At 31.4% G+C, this 21770-nt stretch overlaps 2 protein-coding genes across 3 annotated transcripts; one reads left to right on the top strand and one right to left on the bottom strand.

Moving 5' to 3' along the window:
* Nucleotides 1-2566: 2566 nt before the first annotated feature.
* On the bottom strand, nt 2567-5669 carry LOC133702652 (transcription factor bHLH112-like). 2 transcript variants are annotated; one of them, XM_062126956.1, is made up of 8 exons: nt 5170-5669; nt 4385-4931; nt 4176-4280; nt 3973-4038; nt 3794-3859; nt 3493-3543; nt 3225-3373; nt 2567-3144 (listed from the first exon to the last, which is right to left on the bottom strand). In XM_062126956.1, the coding sequence occupies exons 1-8, from the start codon at nt 5535-5537 to the stop codon at nt 3093-3095; spliced, it is 1404 nt and encodes a 467-aa protein (XP_061982940.1). In that variant the 5' UTR covers nt 5538-5669; the 3' UTR covers nt 2567-3092. The 2 variants fall into 2 exon arrangements, with proteins under 2 accessions (XP_061982940.1, XP_061982941.1); XM_062126957.1 differs by having other exon boundaries at nt 2567-3373.
* A 12288-nt stretch (nt 5670-17957) lies between these two features.
* On the top strand, nt 17958-20151 carry LOC133703972 (multiple organellar RNA editing factor 9, chloroplastic). Its single transcript, XM_062128724.1, has 5 exons — nt 17958-18366; nt 19093-19190; nt 19294-19359; nt 19466-19652; nt 19872-20151. Exons 1-4 carry the CDS (start codon nt 18017-18019, stop codon nt 19639-19641), a joined length of 690 nt encoding a protein of 229 aa, XP_061984708.1. The 5' UTR covers nt 17958-18016; the 3' UTR covers nt 19642-19652; nt 19872-20151.
* Nucleotides 20152-21770: the final 1619 nt, after the last annotated feature.

Here is a 21770-nt window from a genome sequence, read left to right as displayed (position 1 = left end):
ATCAAAATATCTGAAAACACAAAATAATAATTTAAAATAATAAAATTTTAATAAAATTTTAATTTTTTTTAAAATACTTTTGAAATATAAGACAAATAATTTTTTATTCTATTTGTTAGAGAATAATATAAATTATATCCTAAGACCTCACCTAACAGCTTAAACTATTAGGTTGAAATAGTTATTTGACATGGTATCGGAGCCTTGATGACTAAGCGGTCACGAGTTTGAATCTCATCATTCCTATTTATTTGATAAAAATTAAGCACAAGGTAAAGTGAGTTTATGCAAGTTTCTTTCACTTGAGGGAATGTGTTAGAGAATAATATAAATTATATCCTAAAACCTTATCTAATAGCTTAAATTATTGTATTGAGATGATTTTTTCACGCTATTTAAGATTGATTGAAAAGAAATAACCCTTTTAAGCATGAACGAAAACTTCTAGCATAAGACAACTTTAATCTCCATTGATTAGCCAAGACAAGAAAAAAGAATAGCAAGTTTTTTTTAAAGTAAAATAATGTATGACTGCAGCTGGGAGTCGCATACTTTATTAGCATCACAATGATGCCCTAGATGCTTTTCCTTTTTAGTATTCTCTCTATGTTTCTTCTTTTATCGACCTCACAATTGAAGAAAAAAATAACAAGAAGAACTCAATTCCCATTGATGCTATAGTATATCCTACAGCAACGGGTACCGATCCCAATGCTTGAAGGTATGAGACGATACCCCATCAACAGATTGATCAATTCCAATGCTTGAAGGTATGAGACGATACCCCATCAACAGATTGATCAATTCCAAAGTCATGGAAAAGATTATAAAGCAAGTGTAAGAGATACCAATCAAGAAGATATATATTAACTTTTGAAGTAGCTTTTCTTCTTTTTTCATGATTAGTCACTTGTCATGGCGAGAATTCTTGAATTTCAAGCATATATGAATTTTGCACAGTACTTGATGATTAGCCTCTTCATCAATTGGTATTCCCTACATTTTAATAAGCTTTTTTTTGCTTTACAGGCACGATTCTTTGTCATTCTATATATGAAGGTCTAACACTAAAGATATGTACAGAAATTAATTACTAGTTAATGAATGTTGATGGCTTGCCTAGCTATAGGGATTCTCATACTGTGAATGTGGATCGATGGGCTGCCATCAATGCAAAAAGGAGAACGAAAGGTAAATTGCGAACCTTACAGGAATATTGATTGCTTTTCTTCAGGAGCTATGACGTGAGAAGTCATGCCCTTATTGGCTTTATTTGGAAGTGCATAAAACATCCACACAAGGTGAATATTCTCTGCAAAAGACTTGCTGGGAACTTCAAGTATACTAGAAGAAAGCTTCTTTGGAATCCATGGACATGGATTTTGCAAAGTTGACCATGTCCAAAAAGGATGGCCTTGCTGAACAGCCATGGAAATGAAACAGGCATCTCCATCTTGAAATAAACATTTATGGCCTGTTTAAAATTGCGGTTCAACCGTACAATTTCACCATTTTTTTTTTTAATATATAGAATCAAAGCTACAATTCTATGTAGTAATGATCATCATTATTATTATTTCCTCACAGAAAGAACACAGCAGAGATGGGTTAAGTCAGTAGTAATTATAACAATATTGCAGGCCGGATATTCATGTTGAATAAAGTTGTGCACAAGTACAATTATTACCCTCAAAGCAGCACTTCTTACATAAATCAACAGTACAAAACACAAATGATCAAGGAGGGATTAATTCTTGAGTGGAAACCATTAAGAATGCTTAACAAGCTAGCTAGCTACCCAAGAGTAAGGCTACGATGAGGTTAATTCCCAAGCAAACCTTGCGTTTACTTCCAAGGTTTGCTAGAGATATAATTAGACTAGCTTGCGTATCAATTATTATTAAGCATCTTTTTGTGATTTTAATGGCACGCCCTTGCATAGATTTCATGGATGACGATTTTTAAAAGTAATTTTATATTTTACATTTTTTTAATTTTTAACATTCATGTGTATTTTAAAAATTAAGTTTAAAAAATATTAGCCTTAATATTCGAATTCAGAAAATTGAGAAAAGAAGGAAGTTCCTTGACCACCGAACTTAATATCTAAGGGTTAATATGCATGTATATACTAATTAGAAAGATAGATATAGAAACATAAAATAATAAATCTGTTCATATAAAAAAGTTTAAAATTAAATTTTATACTGTTAAAGAACATGAGGTAAATAAATATATAAATCTATCTATATCTCTTCAATCTCCAAAAAAAAAAAAAACACGAAACATACCTAACAATTCACATTTAACGAAACACCTGCTTAGAATATGGTATGATCTTTACCTAATATACATACGGGGAGGAAAGTTTATACAGAAACAAGCATGCACGTTATCTCTTTCATCTAAAAAGAATAAGCAGAAAACCCTAAAAGCAAGAATAGTGGGCCGACCAATGACCTAGCAAAACCACAATGCAGCCATATAAACAAGTGAAAAGGTTACAAATCAAATCAAAAAAGCTCCACTCACTCGTACATATATTTTTGAATAACAAACAAATCAATGAGTACAATAATCCCTTTATTTCTTTTTCTTTCATCTACAATAACAAAAGCAATATATATTTATACGTATAAAGGTGGACTGGTGGTGCCAGCTCTATGCATCCACAACAATGGCGCAACAGGAACAAAAGGCCTTTTGTTCCAATCTGCTAAATTCACCCCATTTATATGTAACGATCAACAACATACAATTAATCTCTAAACTCACAGATGTTAATATATTTAGCTGAATTTAGCAGCTGTTCCTGTGCTTAGCCCCCACCTTTAAGGTATTAGTTAATATATAACCAGTAGTACTACGACTTGGTTACCTTCTAGATATTTATATTCTTCATCTCAAGTGGCTCCTAATCATTTGATAGCCTAACATCATTAATTCTTCTTGTAGCTGGCCCAGCATTGTCTGTCCATCTTTGAAGCTTGAGTTCCTTTTTCTCTTTTTCATTTGTTTTCTTTAGCTTTTCGTTCAAGACTGGTACAGCTAGCTAGCACAGCAGTACAGTGGCTCCTGCTATAATCTTCTTCCTATATTGAAGTTATGAGCGTTTCCTTCCATCTTGGTTGGTTTGATACAAAACTATAGGGATTTAAAATCAGTGCTTGATCATTAGATATATAGAAGCTGTTTAGCTAGCTTTACTATAATCATCCTTCTACCTGAAAGTGCCACCAAATGTTGGTGTCCAGAAATCAGCAGTGGTCTCATTAGCAACAGGAAATGTGCTGGAGATTGGCACAAGACATAGTCCTCGGCTTCTTAGATCTTGTTTTGGCCCTTCTAGGTCGTTCAATTTGTCTTCTGGAGCCTGCCAATTAATTATATTGTACTTCAAAAGAATCTTTTGATTCATCACATGCATAGTGGCAGTGTTGGCCAAAAGCAACAAAAGGAAAAAAGGGAAATAAAGAAAGAATTGTATTATACCTGTTGATGTTGAATGGGATTGCCATTTTTCATGTATATAGTACTTAAAACCTGCATTAACAAAAAAAAAACATATATTAAGTGCTAATTCATTAGTTTAGGCTCTAAAATGTATTTGTTAACGTCTAATTCTGTTTAAATCAAGTAGGGTTTTCCCATTAATTTATGTCTACAGACATTTATAGGATTCCTAGGATCGTAGGACTCAAACTCAAGACTTCTTACCCTACTTTGAATTAAGGAGTGAGAATCAATGAATGAAACACTCATATGGTAAGAAGAAGAAGATAAGATAACATACAGTGGCTTGGCCATGGAGGAACTTGATATACTCAATAGCTTCATGGAGAACCGATGCAGTATCAGTCTGAAAAAGGTAGAGTACATAACCAATGGATGAGCCTTCAATCGAATCACAAAGCAAAGACTGGTTATAGTCAATGTGCTATTTGAAAAAAGTAGAAAAATCCAAAAGCTAACCTTTCCGAAAGGTGAAACCAATTGCTGGAGGGCAGTTATTCGGTCCCCTAGCTTCTCTTTCCGGACCTGATGACAAAATAACACCTTCACATTCACTTCTTCAAAAGATAAAAGGAATATTAAGGAAAAAAAGAATGAAAGATAAAAAATAAGTTCGGTACGTTTCAGTACTCAAAAGCTTGATTGATTGTGTTTTTGTATACCTTGAAAGTTGGTAGTGGAGATGGTGCTTCGATTCGAGGCCTTTTGAATGCTGATTCACATCCTTTCTTAACTACTGAAACCGAGTCTCGAACTTCTCTGTTAGGCTGAAATATAAATAAATACAAGAAAAAAGATTTAGTCTGAAACCCTAGTCATTAAATATTGATGAATAAGGCTAATTAATGAGTTGTTTAATCATCATCTTTACCTGTATAGTAAGGCTGGGGCAATTGGGTTTCTCTTGAAAAGTTGGCAGAAGAAACTGAGATGGTGATGAGGCTAAAAAGCTTGCTCTAATATCATTTATTCCGGTTGGTGAGGCATTCCAGTAGGTTGTGTTGTTAGTAAAGTGCAAACTACTTGCCTGTTGCTTTTGCAAACAAGATTTTATCAAGGGAGATACTTTAGTCCAAGAAGGAGATGACAATTCACTTATGTTGGTCCCATAATTTGGAGCTGTCGGCGACAGGTAATTCATGGGCCGGTTGTTGAAAAGAGATTGTACTTGTTGTGGTTGAGGATGATCTGGTTCAAATAAACTTTGTATCAATGTTGAAGGGTAGCCATAAGAAGCTGTTGGCTCCATTGAAAAGCCTGTAGAAAATCCCTGGCAAGTTGGTGGCGAATTGCTGGAACTGTTAACCGGATAGCTCTTTGGACTCCAATCTTTTTGGATTTGAGAAGAGTTTAGTCCTCCTGAATTCATGTCTTCTTGCAGCATGGAATTGTAACTCTCAGTTCTTCCATTCCCGGAGCTGCAAAAAGATAAAAGAATCTGATAATTGATTTAAAATCTTTGCCACTTGATAAAACTTTGATGATCATTTTGACTTGCTTTTCGAAACAAAAACAATAAAACAAAGTCAAGTATTCTTTTCCTAACTTGTGGTCGGAGTGCTTCGGACTTTAAGACCTTCGAGTTGGATTTCAACCCTAATTGGAATTTAGGGAGGAAAAAAATAAAAAGAGGAACAACATGTGTACCAAACTTACAGTAAAGCTTGGTTCCAATCCGATGACGACGACGACGACGAGAGCCCGAAACCCATCATTTGCAAGGTGGAATCAATCAAATTACTGCTACCCCCACTATCTGAATTAGCCTGTTGAGGCTTTGGAGAATTTAGGAAAGCTATAGAGGTATCAGACACCGAAGTAGTGTTATGAGACTCCTTGCATGATATTGACCTCGGCTTCAAGTCTACCATATCAGCCGTGGCCCATGACCCATTATAAGTTCCCATATGATCACTAGGGAGGCTCACCGTAGAACATGGTGATAAGCCGCCGATGAACATGCTTTTCGAAGAATTCATCCACCAGTTCTCGCCACAAATCCCGGCCTGAAACTCCTCTGCCATGGCCACAAACTTGTTTGTATTGATAATCTTTGCGTGTCTTCTTATTGCAGCTTGAGACTTTGAGGTAAAGCTTAGCTCTCTCTCTTTATAATGAAGCTATATACAATATTTATATTATATGGTTGAGGGAATTTAATCAAAATGCTATATTATATATGGAACTGTTGAGGGGTACGGACAAAGGGAATTTACAGAAATAATAGATAGTTGACATATCAAAGGGGATGATTGGACAAATGAGAGGAGGCATTTTGAATCGAATTTTTTTCTTTTTCTTTACTTTTCTTCTCTATTAATTTTTGTTCTCTCATTTGTTTCTTAATTATTATTATTTGTTATAAACCACAGGCAATATATAATTTTATCAAATAAAATTCTAATTTAAAATTTTATTATGGTATAATTTTTTTCGAAGTAGTCTTTTTATACTAAAAATAAAATATATAAACTAAGTAGGAAGAATAAAAAAACACAAAAAATAATTTTCTAAACTAAATAAAAATAAAAATAAATAAATAAACAAATAACTTCCCCTAAAACTCTTCACACATCCATTTCAATCTTCTTTCTTATACTTTATTATCTTTAAATCATTTCATATATCTATAAGAAACTTTCTTTCTGGAAAGTTGCAATGCATATCCTTAAATTCAAATTATATTAACTCTATACCATATCAATGAATTATTTTAATTTTAAAATCTAAGCTACTAATAAAACTTCAAGAATCGTTATCAATCAACTGTGATGCAAATCTACTTACCATCTTAGCCACACATCAAAATTCTTTTCCTATTTTTAATTTTTTTTATTGAAAGATTTTGTTCCTTCTGAGTAAAGGGAAGTGGGCATGGTTATGATTACGATGGGGATTCATGAAGATGCCATGTTATAGTTTTTGGGTGCTCTTGTAAAGGTGGCTATGTGCCCTGCCCTTTAATGGTTATCATACCAATTAGCAGAGCCATTTTCGTGGTTACTGCACTGGCTGTTATTAATAAGTTCCTGGGCCATTTTCATGGTTACTGTGCTGGCTGTTAACAAGTAAGCAAAAAAGATGAAATAAATAAATAAATAGTAGTAGTGCCCTAGCACATTGAAATCAACTCAAAGCGTGTTGATTAAATTTCCCTAACCCATGCCAGCCAATTTGATGCACACAAGGCTAAAACAACACACAATCTCCCACCCAAAATAGAAGTTAGGAACCCCAAGGGATGTAGCTCAATTAGTCAGGTCCTGGATTTGCTCCTTAGAGGTTACTAGTTCGAGTGTCATAAACCTCAAGACCACTGGAGACTTACCTGGTCGTTAACCTCAAGATCTCGGAGGATTAGTCGAGATTCGCGTAAGCTGATCCGCGCGGACACCCACGAATACAAAAAAAAAATATAGGAGTTAGGATAATATTTTCTTTCTAAGGAATTCTACATGAAAGTACTAAATTTTTCATGAATCTGTACATCACTTTCATACGATATTAAAATTTGTTTTCAATTAAATACGAGAGATGAATTTATTTAGGTTTTACTATGCATAAACTAACCTGTGTGTACATATTGCACGTAGGGTTATCCCATCAAGTGAAAATAGAATATAATTCTCAATTAATACAAGAGTGGGTGCATTATCCTCTTTTATGGAACTGGATCCTCGTATTGATTTTAGTAGGTTAGTCGTTTCGTACAAGCATGTAAATATATATCATTGGGGTGGATATGGCATTAGTCCACTATTAGGTATATGATGCTATATGGAGTCTATTACAGATTCTCTAGGGACTATTCATCTTGAAATAATTTATAACAATTATCACATAACAGTGAAGGGAGTTCTCAACAATTATGATATGTTGGGGTGTTCCTGAACAGTCTTAATTAAGTCTTAAGTCATTGTATATAGAGATTATCATTCACTTCCACAGCCATCAACTCTATCATGTTTCCCATTTTCTCAAGACATAGCACATGGAAATTCATATGATGAACAGCTACCTCCCATATGAATACGAGGAAAATGTAGAAATGATGAGAAAATCAACTCCCATGTCCTGATTGCGTGAGGTCTTTATGCATTATCCAAATTGCTTGGCGCAAAAAGGCTATGAATAGCGCTTATACGGTTCAATTTCCCCGTGAAGTAGACTTGTTGCATGGCACACGGTATGACTATTTTATGAGCTAGGAGATTTTCTTTCAATGAGATCCGTTGGGCATTACAAGTATTCAATCACTAACCAATAATGTAATGTTCCTACATTAGTTCTTTTTTACGTATAGATATATATAAACTATAGATCAAGCATGCTTTCAAGAAAAGATATATGTGGAAAATGGAAGCAAATTACTAGCTATTATAGGCATTAGGCAAAGCTAACAGATGATCAGTGGCACAGTTGACCAAACAATTTGCTGCACCTAATTTCTTATGCAATGAAATCAGCAAATTGGAATCAATCTCATGACAAAAATCAATGGAGGGTCAATCGGATAAGTTACCAAACTCGTCAATGATCGTTTAAATTAATGAATAGGTAGCAGATTCTCTCATTGCAAAGTCAGATTAATTAAACATTGATCCCGAAAAATTAGGTGCAAGGACTAAATGCAGCTCTTGTATCAAGGTAGTCAACCTTGCATGATTTAACTTAATTGCTTAGCAACAAATTCACTTATAAGGACTCCATCATTTGTTCCATTTCCCGAGTAATGAAAAAAAAAGGCATTGAATCTATTAATTACAGAATCAAATTTTACTCAAAATAGGAAATATATATGTGATGATGTTGTGAAAACTTCAGAATTGGATTAGACTTTTCATGACTGTATTTTGGGCTGAAATGTGTGAGCTTTAACATAGATTTTATCTCTAAGTTTTGATGTTTCTGTAAAAAAACAAGTTCATTGTTGGAACAAGAGACACTCTGATATTTAAATTAATAAATATAAAAAAATAAATAATATACAAAGAAAAGTGTAGGGAATGTGTGTTTATTGAATGAACTGGAGTGGAGCTCTTGAATGAGCTTTTTTTGCTTGAATTTTTATGTGTTGATCCAAGATATTTATAGATCTTGGTTACGTTAACTTACCCTATAAAAAGTGATGTTACAAGTACCTCATAGTAAGTGAAGTTGCATGTATCTTATAATAAGTTGTTAGTTGTTGTATTATTAGTGAAGAGATAGGTGATCATCGTTGATTTTAATGCTTTGTTGTGCCATTAATAGAGAGGTTGATGTTTGTGCTCTACACATAGAATTTGATGTGTGTCATGTGTTCGAGGCAGGGGTATTGGATAGTGGTGAGGATGAATTAATATCAGTGATGGTGTTCAAGCTTGGCTTGAATTGCTAGGAATTTTATTTTATTTTTTTTTTTTTCACCATCTATATGTATAATAGTTGACTTGGACAAATTGAGAAATCAAATCTCAAAAGGGCACAAGTTAGGTAAGATTCATAAGAGTCCTAATTTCCCCTGAAAATGCAAGAAAAGACTCTAATGTCATTTCTTCAAGCTCGCTGGACACTCATATTCTATATTTCTACAAGTCAATAGCCTTTCATTAGAATCAACTCAAAGAATTTTTAGCGGCAAGCGTGTGGAATATATACACAATGTACGTTAATAGTCATATAAAGCTAGCTGTACACAGAGAACCATGGTAATTGATTGTCGCAATTATAAAATATGTGTACAAATATATAACTTGTGGACCCCTAATTAACTAATAATGACTAAATTTACTATATATCTAATTAATTAGCCGCACGATTCTGAATGGCCTAACAATAAAAATTAATCTTGAAAATTTAGATTATTTTTATAGAAATTATAAATTCAAGTTTTATAAACTTTAGAATCATCGAAAATTTATATAGTCGTTAATTTAAAAACTTGTAAGATTAATTAAGATACATGTAAACTAACTTATACATCTATATTAATAAAAAAATACAAGAAATTAAAAATATTTTTTCTTACGTCCGATATTTTTTATAGAGACAATTTTAATGGGTAAGTATCTATATATTAATTTTCTCTTTATAGGCTTGATCATATCTTCTACTTTCTAGAATTTGGAAGGTAGACACAAAATAATAAATTTATTTATACAATAATTTTAAAATAAATTTTTATATTTTTAAAATAAAAAATCTAAAAAAACATGTCTTAACTAAACATAAAAATTTAAATTCAACAATAACAATAAATCAGTTAAAAGTAAACACTATTGTTTCACTATCCATGTATATTTATCAAATACAAAATTGAAATCCGGATTTCTATTTACATGCTTTAATATTTTTATAATAAACTCTTATGTTTTTTCTTAGTTTGAAAAATAAGAAGAAGAAAAAAAAGAGAAATTAAAATAAGCTTTGACCTCAATGGGAACCATGTCCCTTTGTTGCTTCCTGGGGTCAAACGTAGGACCCACGCGTGGCACGGGCGCGTGCGACAGCAGCTGGGTCCTCTGCCTGCTGTCATCGCAAGGGGTCAAAATCCCCCTTGGATCGTGACCGTACCTTCATTTCCTCCTTGCTTCCAATGGGAATTGGTACGCAGCCTCCATCTTCAAAAACATGCTTGCCTTTCAATCTTCATCTTTCTCATAATTGATTCTTCAATCCCCTGAATTGTCAAGATCGAAACTCACAAGTTCAATTATGGCATCCATCAATTCTACATTCACACCACTTTTTTAGACCGTTCAAATCCACTTAAGATCAAGAGCAATCATGAGCCATAATTTATCTCAACTATTTTAATTCATGTACTATTTTCATATTTGAATCGTATTTTAGGATGTAGAGTTGAATATTTTTTATTTTAAAATATATTAAGATAATATTTTTTATTTTTTAAAAATTATTTTTATCATTAGAACATCAAAATAATCTAAAATATCAAAAAAAATTAATTTGAAATACAAAAAGTAAAATAAAATTATTTTTTTCAAAAACATTTTTAGAACGTAAAAACAAACATGCTCGTAGTTCAAATATTTGATTTGGGGAGTAAATTGATCTTTAATCCATGGTAGGATACATAGAGTTTAGTTTTTTATATAATTATTTTTTAATTGTTAAGATGTTTTTAGATCTATTTAGCATATAAATCCTAATTAATCATAGTTAGATTTTATATGTTACTTTAAAAAACAATTATAATGATTTATAAGATCTAATATAAATAAAATTATTTAGTTTATTTTCTTGAACAGATTATTCAAGATGATGAGATTGATTATTCAAAGATTATTCAAAAAAATTTCAATTATAATTATAAAATGGAGAAGGTTTGCTCTTATTGCTCAAAACCCACGAAACCTGCCAAAACTAGCATTCAAATGTGTTAATAGTTTCAAATCAAACTTCATTTTTATTTAGCATATGGAAATATTATGCATAGAATTAAGCTCTGTTTCGGTATAGATTTGAGGTTTTGGTTTGCACTTTAAAATTATGGAGTTTCTGAAACGAGATTTAAAAAAGAAATAAAACAAAATTTAAAAAATTACTAAAATAAAACATTAATTTCAGTTAAAGATCCGAAATGCATGCGGTTGAAAGCACTTCTACATAATTATGCAGTTAAAAATACATTTATTATTTGACTTTTGATAAAAAGATATATATTTCATATATATTTGGGGTAGGAAAAGTAAATAACCAAAACAAATCAACTTCAAAAACTCCATCAAATGTTATTAACAAATTTAAACGATAACTATTACATACATATAATATAATTATACTATACTATACTATACTATACTATACTATACTATAAAAACAAATACAAGGGGAAGAAAAAAAAACTAAAACTAAAAATAAAAAAATAACTTTTGACTTTTGATCTTTTTATATTTATCTTTCTATAAATATCTAGAAATCTAGCTATACTTTAAGCATGATAAAGTTTTCTATAAAAAAAAAAAAAAGGTAGTAAAATGGGAAATGTGGCTCTGAAATACTCAAGATATATACAGACTGACCTCTTGCTATCGCAGAGGAAGACACCATCCACCCTTTGGATCTTCTGCTTGTCTTCTTTCGTTGTTCGAATGTTCCTTCCTCGTTAGAAACTGACCATTTTGTACTCTTATTGTTTGCTCATGTCTTGGCTTAGGACTCTTACCATACACACCAAATAGTGGTTCAGACATGCTCCTTAGCCTTTAAGAGATATATTATATACTACTTAGAACCTTTGTCATTGTCTTAGACCCTACTTACATTTTCTTTTTAATGTTTGTTCTTCTTGGCAACTATAATTACAGGAGCTTAGCACATGGTAATCTTGGCTTTTTAAGGTTTAAGCCCATGTTTTCTCAATTTTTCACATGATTGAATACGCATGATTCATGACCGACTGTTTGGAAGTGTTGTAATTTTTATTTTTTGATGTGTTTTAGTATTAAATTAATTTTTTTATAGTGTTTGTCATTTATTTTTTAATATACTAATATCAAAAATAATTTAAATATATTTTCAAACGAATAATATTTTTAAAAAATAATCTCTACCGTAATGCTAAACAAACATACAAACACCATATTTATGTTTCATCGTGAAATATTTCAATAATTATCTTTTATATATAAGTATATCGAATGCAAATATTTGTATATATAATAGCAATCTTATTTAATTGTTGATTAGTTTGGAAGAAAAAAATTAATTTTCACAAATTAAAACTAATTAAACTCTTGTAGATCAGAATATTTCAAAATTAGGTCGATATGTTGATGAAAAATTGTGCGGTTTAGAAATTTCTCTTACATTCAGAATTATTATAATAATGTCAAGAATAAATATATTAACTACTAAAACCGACATTTAAAAGATTGATAGCAATTGATGGATGGGAATTACATTAAAATATTGCCCCTCTTCGCATAGTAAAATTGCAACAACAAAAGGGGATTACTATATGTTGCTATTAGACACAGTATGGCCATGATGATGGGTTTGCAGATAAAATTGCAATTAGATTAGTGGCTAATCCTGTGTTCAACTGCTAATGACAATCACCTTATTATATAATTCATGTCGTTTTCGAGTCTTCCAGACAAAATTAGAATAATTTATTGATAAAAACGGTAGACCACAAAGAATTTATCATGTTTTTAAGTTGGACCACCCTCTTTTTTAGATTCTATATTTTACAATTTCAAAATTATTTGACCGTGCTTCGTAGATTGAATAATTTTTTAAAAAGAAATTTAAAATTTAAAATTTTTTTTTATAACAAAGATTTTAAATATAAATTAAAAATTATACATATATTTAATTAAATAAATCAAAAATAAATTTGTCAATTACAAGTGGATAGGCACAAGGTTTGATGTCAATGCGAGGTAACACTGAGGTGTATTTAATGGCGAAACCAGGATACACGTGTTACGTGTACTTCTTGGGATATTTTGGTCATAAAAAATTGACATGCTTGATCTTTGGAGTAATTAATGTTAAATAGTCTATCAAAATTTAAAGATATTTGTTTCTTGTAAATGACAAAGTAAGTGGGTCGATTTGTCCAAAAAGTAAAGGAATCAATGTGAATAAAATAAAAGTGTTTTGATTTTTTTATTGTTTATTTTATTTTTATTTTTATTGTGTTATATTGTTAATAAAATCCACTAATAAGATTACGATAATCTAATGAAAAAAAAAAAAAAAACAAATCATAAAGTTTAATTCCCAATCAAATCGATATTAAAAGATGAAATTAGAAGAAAAAAACTAATTAAGAAAAAGTAAAAAAACTGAATCAACTGAGTTAACCTGCCAAACTAGGTTAATCCGTCAAACCTAGTATCCGTGTCATGAGACTGTGATAACTAAATAAAAAAAATTAATATTAACAAACTAAATCAAACAAAAAAATATTAATTAAAAAGAAAAAAAAACTTATAACTAAAAGGCATCTGTCTTTCAGTGTGGATTTGCATGGTGCAATTCATGGTGAAAAGTTGATCTCTTTTAGTTATAGTTACAATATTAAAACATAAAATTTGAAGAAAAAAACCAATGAAAAAAAAGAAAAAGAAAAACAGAATCAAACGGGTTAACCCATCAAACCTAGGATTTGTGTCATAACAGTGTGATAACTAAATAAAAAAAATCAATATTAATGAACTAAATTAAACAAAAAAAAGATTAATTAAAAATAAAAAAACAAAGGAAAAAAACCTATAGGAAGAAAAAAAAACTAAAGAAAAAAAAGAAAATAAATCTGAATTAACCAGGTTAATCTGTCAAATCTAAGATTTGCGTCATGCTAGTTTGATAACTAAACAGAAAAAAATTTAATATTAACAAACTAAATTAAACAAAAAAAAATTAATTAAAAAAAAAAACAAAGACAAAAGCAAAAGAGAAAAAACATAAACCTTTTCACTATAGATTTACTATAGGTTATACTGTGTAATTCACAGTAAAAATCTGACTTTTTTTTTAATTATAGTTTATAAAACTGTGTAGTTTATTGTTTCATGTTTCAATTATGGTAGAAAGTAGTAGAGAGATGGGTGGGTTGGAACTACTCTTTTTTAGCTTCTTAATTTTCTAAATTACCATAATTACCAAACAAAGAATTCTCTTGCGCTCTTGTTTGTCCACACAAAATTTCTTTGCCTTTTTTTTCCACTCACATCTGTGTACAATACACACACACACCTCATCTTATATATATATATATATATATATATATATATATATATATATATATATATATATATATACAGAAAATCTATGATTGAAAAGAAAAGAAAATTGTTTTCTAATCTGAAAAATGAATTATATTCTTATTGTTTCTGGCCTTTTTTCCTTCTTTTTGATCGAAGTAAAGGGGTATTATGTTTTTTTTAAATGCCACCAAATGCTACTTTTATATTGCTTTTTTTTTTTAAGATGAAATTCATGTTATTTCCAATAATTAAAGATAGAGTTCCTAAATTCCAAACAAAGACGGGTTCTTAATCATTGGTTTTGTGAACTTTATGAAGCGATTAAGGGCTTGAATTTCATCTTTATCTTTCATTCTAGCTAATTCGAAATTAATTCATTGATTAATAAGAAACTAAACACTTTTAGACCAAGCCATGTTGGGAATTGGATTTAGACCAAGCTAGCTAGCATCACCAAAAGCCAATATTGAACACAAAGCATAAAGACTCCAATTAGAGGCCTTTGCTTGCACTCAATTTCTTTAAAGAATGAAAGCCAATGACACTTAGTTCTTCAGTTCTTCTTCTTCTTCTTCTTCTTTTTGATCATGAAAGGGCCACTGACTTGACTAAACACTCCTTTGATGGCTTTTTGACATTTTAAAGAACTTAGTGAAGTTGGAATGGTTAAGTAACTTGCCCTATTTGATAGTACAAACTAACACACAAAGAGAGAATCATATATATATACTACAGCTTTCTGTATTTATTTTATTAAATTTTTTACAATAATTAAGCATGAGAAACAATATCAGATAATGTTGTCTTTTCTATAATATATATTATAATATATATTTGTTTAGTAATTCGGTGAATGATATTTTTTAAATGTAATTTTTAATTGAAAATATATTAAATTAAATAATATTTTTTATTTTTAATATCAATATATCAAAACTATCAATAAATACCTAAAAATATTAATTTAATATTTTTTAAATAAAAAATATTTTAAAAAACATCAATTTAACAAGTTAAACAAAACACTCTACCTGAGCCGAACAAAACCATATGTAACCTCCTGTCTTGCAAAAGTCAATATGGCTTTCGTCCAAACACTAAATTCCCAAAGGAAAGTTCAGCTTTCCTGTTACAAGAAATTTATTTAATTTCACTAGTAAGTTTTTCAAAAATATTTTTAAAACACAAAAATAAATAAACCTAAATTTAAATTAATTTTGCAGTTGACTCATCTCGCCGCTTTAGAAACCAATAAAAATAACTGCAAGTATATATATTAGTATATTAACACAATTAAAAAAAACTAATTTTTTTTAAAAGAATACATCAATTGGCAAGGAGGATGATCCTCATCCGTGAAATGTTCATCTTATTACCTTGAAGCCAGCACGCCTAAAGAGAATTGTTGGCATTATTTTATTTGATTGCCACACCACACAAAAAGGTAATAATTATTTATGTGCAAGGCTGCTGGCAAAGCTTTCTTTGCCTGTCATTACACAGGCAATCTCTCGGAAATATGTTCTAGCAAGGAGATATTCTACACATAAGTACAAGGTTTGGTTAGCTCTTCTTCCTGTCTGCTAGCGTTACTTTCTACCCTAATCTCTGCTAACCCTCTGAAATAAACAAGTTTTGTTGAGCAACTGATGTAAGTAGAAGATTTGGTCAAATATTTATGATAAAATATATACTTATCACGCATCGAAATGGACTTTTTCTTCCACAGGATTTGATAGTTTTGTGATGTAACATGCACCTAATCTTGGAACCACACAGCAAGAGAATCAAATCCGATAGTTTTTTTAACTTGAGACTTCCTTCTTCTATCAAGACTCGGAGGGTTCTCAATTTGTCCAAGTCAGCTACAGGGAAGAACATGAGGATGCCGGAAAATGACTGTGGTGTTCTTGGGGTGGTGACCGGAGCTCCAAGCTGCCTAGGGAGGCAGGCTGTGGCAGAAAGACAAGGGGCTTACGAGCATGTTAGCTAGGATGGCAAGACCTAGCCCAAGCTCAATTTTGCTTTCTAAGCCTAACCCAATATCTAGGATGGACTTGTTTGGGATTGGATCGGGCTATTAGTGTGGATTGGATATTGTCTTGGAGTGAAGGCAAGATTGGATCAAATATTGTCTCGGATATTAATTTTTTTAAATAAAAAACTATGGGCATGACATTTTTATCATAGATTCTTTTTGTAAAACATGGTGGATTACAATAAAAAAAAATTATTTGGGTTTTATATTATTTATTTTAGTTCTTTAATTTTTTTGTTTTAATAATTCTATCCTTTGATAGTTAATTGTTTTAGATTTAAGTCTACGAAGTTTTTCTAGTTTATTTTATATATGACCATCGGAAAACTTTATTGGGGTTGTGGAGGTTATTGATTTTATAGAGAGAAAAAAAACTAGCGTTTAAGACCTACATAGAAGGAAAAAAAAAAACTTTCATGGAAACAGGTTAAATTATCAACCCTATAATTATAAGAAGAAGAAGAATTTTCTAATTGTGGTAAATATGTTTTCAATACCCAAAATGATGTATCCACCCCAAAATTTCTAACCTAGACCTTTATTTACTTTCAAATAAAAAAAATAATAAGCGAAGAAAATATCACTAGATGAAGTCTCAAATAGCTTTGAATCGATGCCCATGATACCTTCAAGAAAATTATTAAAACCGATCTTTCAAGAATAAGTTTAAGTATGTGATTAGAAGTGTAATTATAATTGTTTTTTAAAGTATTTTTGTATCAAAATATATTAAAATAATATTTTTTTTAAAAAAATTATTTTTAAAATTAACGTATTAAAACGATCAAGAACATATAAAAAAATTAATTTTTAACAAAAAAAATTAAATTTTTATGAAACACGGTTTGCACTGCGTTTCTAAATAATACACTTGAATCAAAGTTAAGCCTTTTATCTTGTTCAATTTAAAATATTTTCATTTCAAGATATTTCTTTAAAATTAAAACAGTATTATTTTATTATTATTATTATTTTAAATAGAAACTTCTCATACTTAAACCCAACCAATCAACTATGGGCATGACATTTTTATCATGGATTCTTTTCATATTACAATAATTTTTTTTATTTGGGTTTTATATTATTTATTTTAATCCTTTAATTTTTTTATTTTATTCTTTGATAGTAAATTGTTTTAGATTTAAATCTGAAAAGTTTTTCTAGTTTGTTTTATATATGAGTATCATAATACAGAAAAATTTATTGGTGTTGTGTAGGATTGGATGAGTTAACTCTAATTGATTTTAATCAATTTAAAATATTGTTATTACAAGACTTTCAAAAAAATTAAAGTAATATTATTTTTTTTCAAAAACATTAAAAATTAAATCGAGTTTTAACCAAAATGAATAATAGTCGATTAAGTCATACTAAATCAAATCTCATCCTTTAATTGAAATAAGGCATGAGCTAAGTTGAATCATATTTGTTTGAAATTGTGGTGTATGATGCTTTTTAAAATATATTTTTATATTTGTATTTTTTATTTTTGATATAAGTATATAAAAATAAAAATAAAACTAAAATATTATTAATTTAAATTTTTTTAAAAAAATAAATTTTTTAAAAAATCTCACACTCCAAAACGATGCCTTAATAAAATTGCCAAACAAAGGCTAACATTCTAAACGCTATCGTTTCAACCGAACAGACAATATCTCCATTCTACCTTATCTCTTCCAAAACCCCACAAAATCATTACTCAACACACAAACACACCACTCTCCCCTCACTCTTTCCAATGGCAACATTCACACTCTCTTCATCTCTAACACCCAAAACCCTAACCCCTTCGCTCTCAAACCTTAAACCCACCTTCCTAACTTCACTCAAACCCCAATCATGGACTTGTTCACAGCTGATTTCAGCTCCCAAGATTGGGTATCAGCCCTTGATTACAAGGGCTGCTGTAGGTTCTGATTACTCAGCAAGAAGAAGTAACAGCAGTAATGATGATAGAGAGACGATACTGTTACCCGGTTGTGATTATAATCATTGGTTGATTGTTATGGAGTTCCCTAAAGACCCTGCTCCTACTAGAGAACAGATGATTGATACTTATCTTAATACTCTTGCTACTGTCTTGGGCAGGTTGGTTGCTTTTTTGTTCTTGTTTTAGTGATTTCGCTGTAAAGTTTGTGTCTTTTTGCGGTTTTGATTGAGAACTGGATGATTTGGTTGATGGGTTTTGTTTGGTTTTCCTCGTATTGATGGCTAACTAGGATGTGTGTGAACATGGTTTCTTAAGGTTCATGTAGTAAAGTTGTGTCCTTTTTCGTCGGATGTTAATTATATTATATTTTGTTTTTTGAAAAATCAATATTTTGGTTGATGGGTTTTGGTTTGTCTGGATTTTTGGTTTGGTTATTTGTATTGATGGACCATGATGATGCTTATGAGGATGGCTTTTTGCATAAAGGTCGTGTCTTTTAGTGCCATTTATTGGTCTTAGATCGTTATGGTTTTATTTAAAGTTACCATGGTTGATGAGTTTTGTGTTTTTGGATTATTAAGAGATGAGTTCTCGATATTTCAGTACTGAAGGCTGTGTATTTGGTGTTATACGTTGATGATAGTTTGGTTAGATGTGACAACAGCTTACATGGATGATGAGCTTTTTCTGGTTCTGTGTTTATTATTGTTCTTTTGTATTTGTGTTGAATTGGGGATTTTATGAAGTTGGTTGTGTTGATAATGTTTCTTTTTTCATTTTCAACAATAGTAGGAAATTGAATGAGAGTTTCTTGGTTAGTTTAATTGTGATAGTGTTTTGTAATGCATTTTAATGTGTTGGTGCTTATGAATTTTTTTTCCCAGCATGGAAGAGGCGAAGAAGAATATGTATGCTTTTAGCACCACCACTTACACTGGGTTCCAATGCACAGTAGATGAAGCCACATCTGAGAAATTTAAGGGTAAGCAATTATTGACATTGGTTTCGACTTTCATTTTTCATGTTGTTTAGCATAATATTATGGTACGTTACGAAGAATTTATTTTTATCTTCTTGTTATGTAGGTTTGCCTGGGGTCCTCTGGGTACTGCCAGACTCGTACATAGATGTTAAAAACAAGGATTATGGAGGTGCTTTACTATATCAGTTAATGACATGTTGCTTAGCATATGTACCCATGTGCGTGATGTTATGATGGATCCCTTCATGCACGTTTTATTTTTCATTTTGTTGTAGGAGACAAGTATGTCAATGGGGAGATTATTCCATGCACATACCCTACTTATCAACCCAAGCAACGCACTACTTCAAAGTATGAGAATAGAAGGTATGAGAGACGGAGAGATGGACCACCTCCAGATCGAAGAAGAACAAGACAGGGGACAACCAAGTCAGAGCCAGCCTCTCCATGAGTCAGTAAAATGTATCTTTCCTTTTATGAGATTTGTTTTCTCCTTTCCATTTTTTCTTAAGTTCTGAAATGTTAAGTGATTCACCAATGGGATTTTGTTTATGCAAACTTCAGCTACATATGATTTATTTTACTCTTCCCTCCATGTGGTTATTTAGTGTTTTAGCTTACAGTTCATGTAATTCAATTTTTCACACATTGCAATTGATCTAGAATGGTGTTGTTTTTCAGGCAATTGATGTTTTAGCGTCAAAGTAGATGCCATTTTCAGGAGTCCCTGGATTATTCTTCGTCTTTTGGTGGGTGGGAAATTAGGCATGCATATTTGAACATTGAGGTTAGAAAACTCTATTTATATAGTGAGTCTGGTGAGTGCATGATACATATCCCTTGTAAGGTCAGATGAGTTTTTCTGTCTCCACGAGTATGAAGTGTTGTCTGTGTTCTGTGACAAATGGAGCTTTGATGTGTAAAGATATCTGTTAAATTTTTTTGATTCTCTTCTGTTTTATTGTGGTTGGATGTTTTGCTTTGATTTTCATTCTTTCCCTCATTTGCACCACAGCAGCATAAGCTTTACTTCCTATTTGATGCAATCTGGTGCTGCTAGTTTAAGCTTCTTCAGTTTATGTTCCCACATTTGCCCGAAGTTAACAAGTTTGTAAATTGATATGCTCAAAATTGCAGAAACAAAAACCTTTTGCTGCAGCGTTCAATGTTCCTTCAATCAAAGAATTCTGATGTGTGTACTGTTATCTCTTTAGAGCTTGATTTTAAATTGTTTCCAGGCATATCTCGCAACAGAATTTGTTAAAGACTTTTGCATTTGATGGCGTTTGGTATGATCACACATAATAATAACTAGCTTTTAAGACAATTCTATTTGTATGCTAAGGAAGCATCTTTGGCAGCAGACCACAGCCATTTCATCCACTTTGATGTGTTTTAAATAGCTTTCCCGTTTTATCTTTGTCAGATACTTTTGTTGTTGGTTAAAAAAGCCAGAACCAAGAAGTTTGAAGAGGTGTTCATCTGTTTTTTCTGAACACCACTTTTCAAGCACTCGATACACCTATAATAGTCCTGATGCAACTCATGAACCCCAAAAATTGCTGCAGCTTCAACTGCATTTTCCCTGTATTTTTCTCCTTTAGACACTATGGCTAGTATCAGTGCCTTGGCTATGGCATCCCTGCTAAAAAGAACCATCTCCATTTCCGTCTACTTGCACAGCCGAATCTTTCTCAACTAGAAGCCTTGTGTTGACGGGCTGATCTTTGATGAAAGGTAAAAGAACAAGACAATGTCCAAATTGCAAAGTTTCTACCACAGTTCCCTAACCACTGAAAAAGAGACCCCAAATTGATGGGTGCCCCGAAATCCGATCTGTGGTGCTCATCTCACACGCGCCATTCCTTTGTTACGTGTGCGTTCAATAAAACCCAAGGGGAGAGCGTTTACATCAATGTTAACCCCACCAGGGTTTCTAGATCCATACAAATGGCAATCCTGATAGCTCTGATCCATAAACTATCTCATATATTTGGTTTTTTGTTGGCTTGATCTCACTCCCAAGCCCCTCAAACACGACACGCTATGGTTTCTGTTCATCAAGCCAATTAAACATCTTCCTCCATGACTTGCCATTAACCGTAGCTCCTGTTTCCGGTCTCTCTGGAGGGAGTAAACCCACTGGAATTACTGGTTTTCCGCCTGGTTTCTCATGAAGATTGACGTGCTCATCTTCACATTCATAGCAAGGACCTATGGCCAATGCTTGACATGCTTTAAGAATCTAGGCAGTCCTTTCAGCGTCTGATTTTCTTTAAACATTATCTCCATAGAAGTCTGCATGGAAACCAATAGCCTCATGAAGGTTGAGAGCTATGGAGGAGCGAAAGTCAAACCATTCTCGTGGTTTTGTCATACTTTCCGCTGAGGACCAAACCAAGTTCTTTCGGCCCATCTCCATCTAGATAATTGATCAATAATTAAAACAAGAATACAAAATATTTTAAATGGGTGGAAGTAACTGTAAATGTTAGCTTTAAATTTATAAGTTAATTCTCTCTAAAAAAAAATAATCATAATAAAGCTTGCATGAGGTTTATAAAGTTTCAAATAGGTTAG

The sequence above is a fragment of the Populus nigra genome, chromosome 9, assembly GCF_951802175.1.
Source record: "Populus nigra chromosome 9, ddPopNigr1.1, whole genome shotgun sequence".
Taxonomy (NCBI): Eukaryota; Viridiplantae; Streptophyta; class Magnoliopsida; order Malpighiales; family Salicaceae; genus Populus; species Populus nigra.
This window is presented reverse-complemented; position numbering and strand designations above follow the sequence as displayed.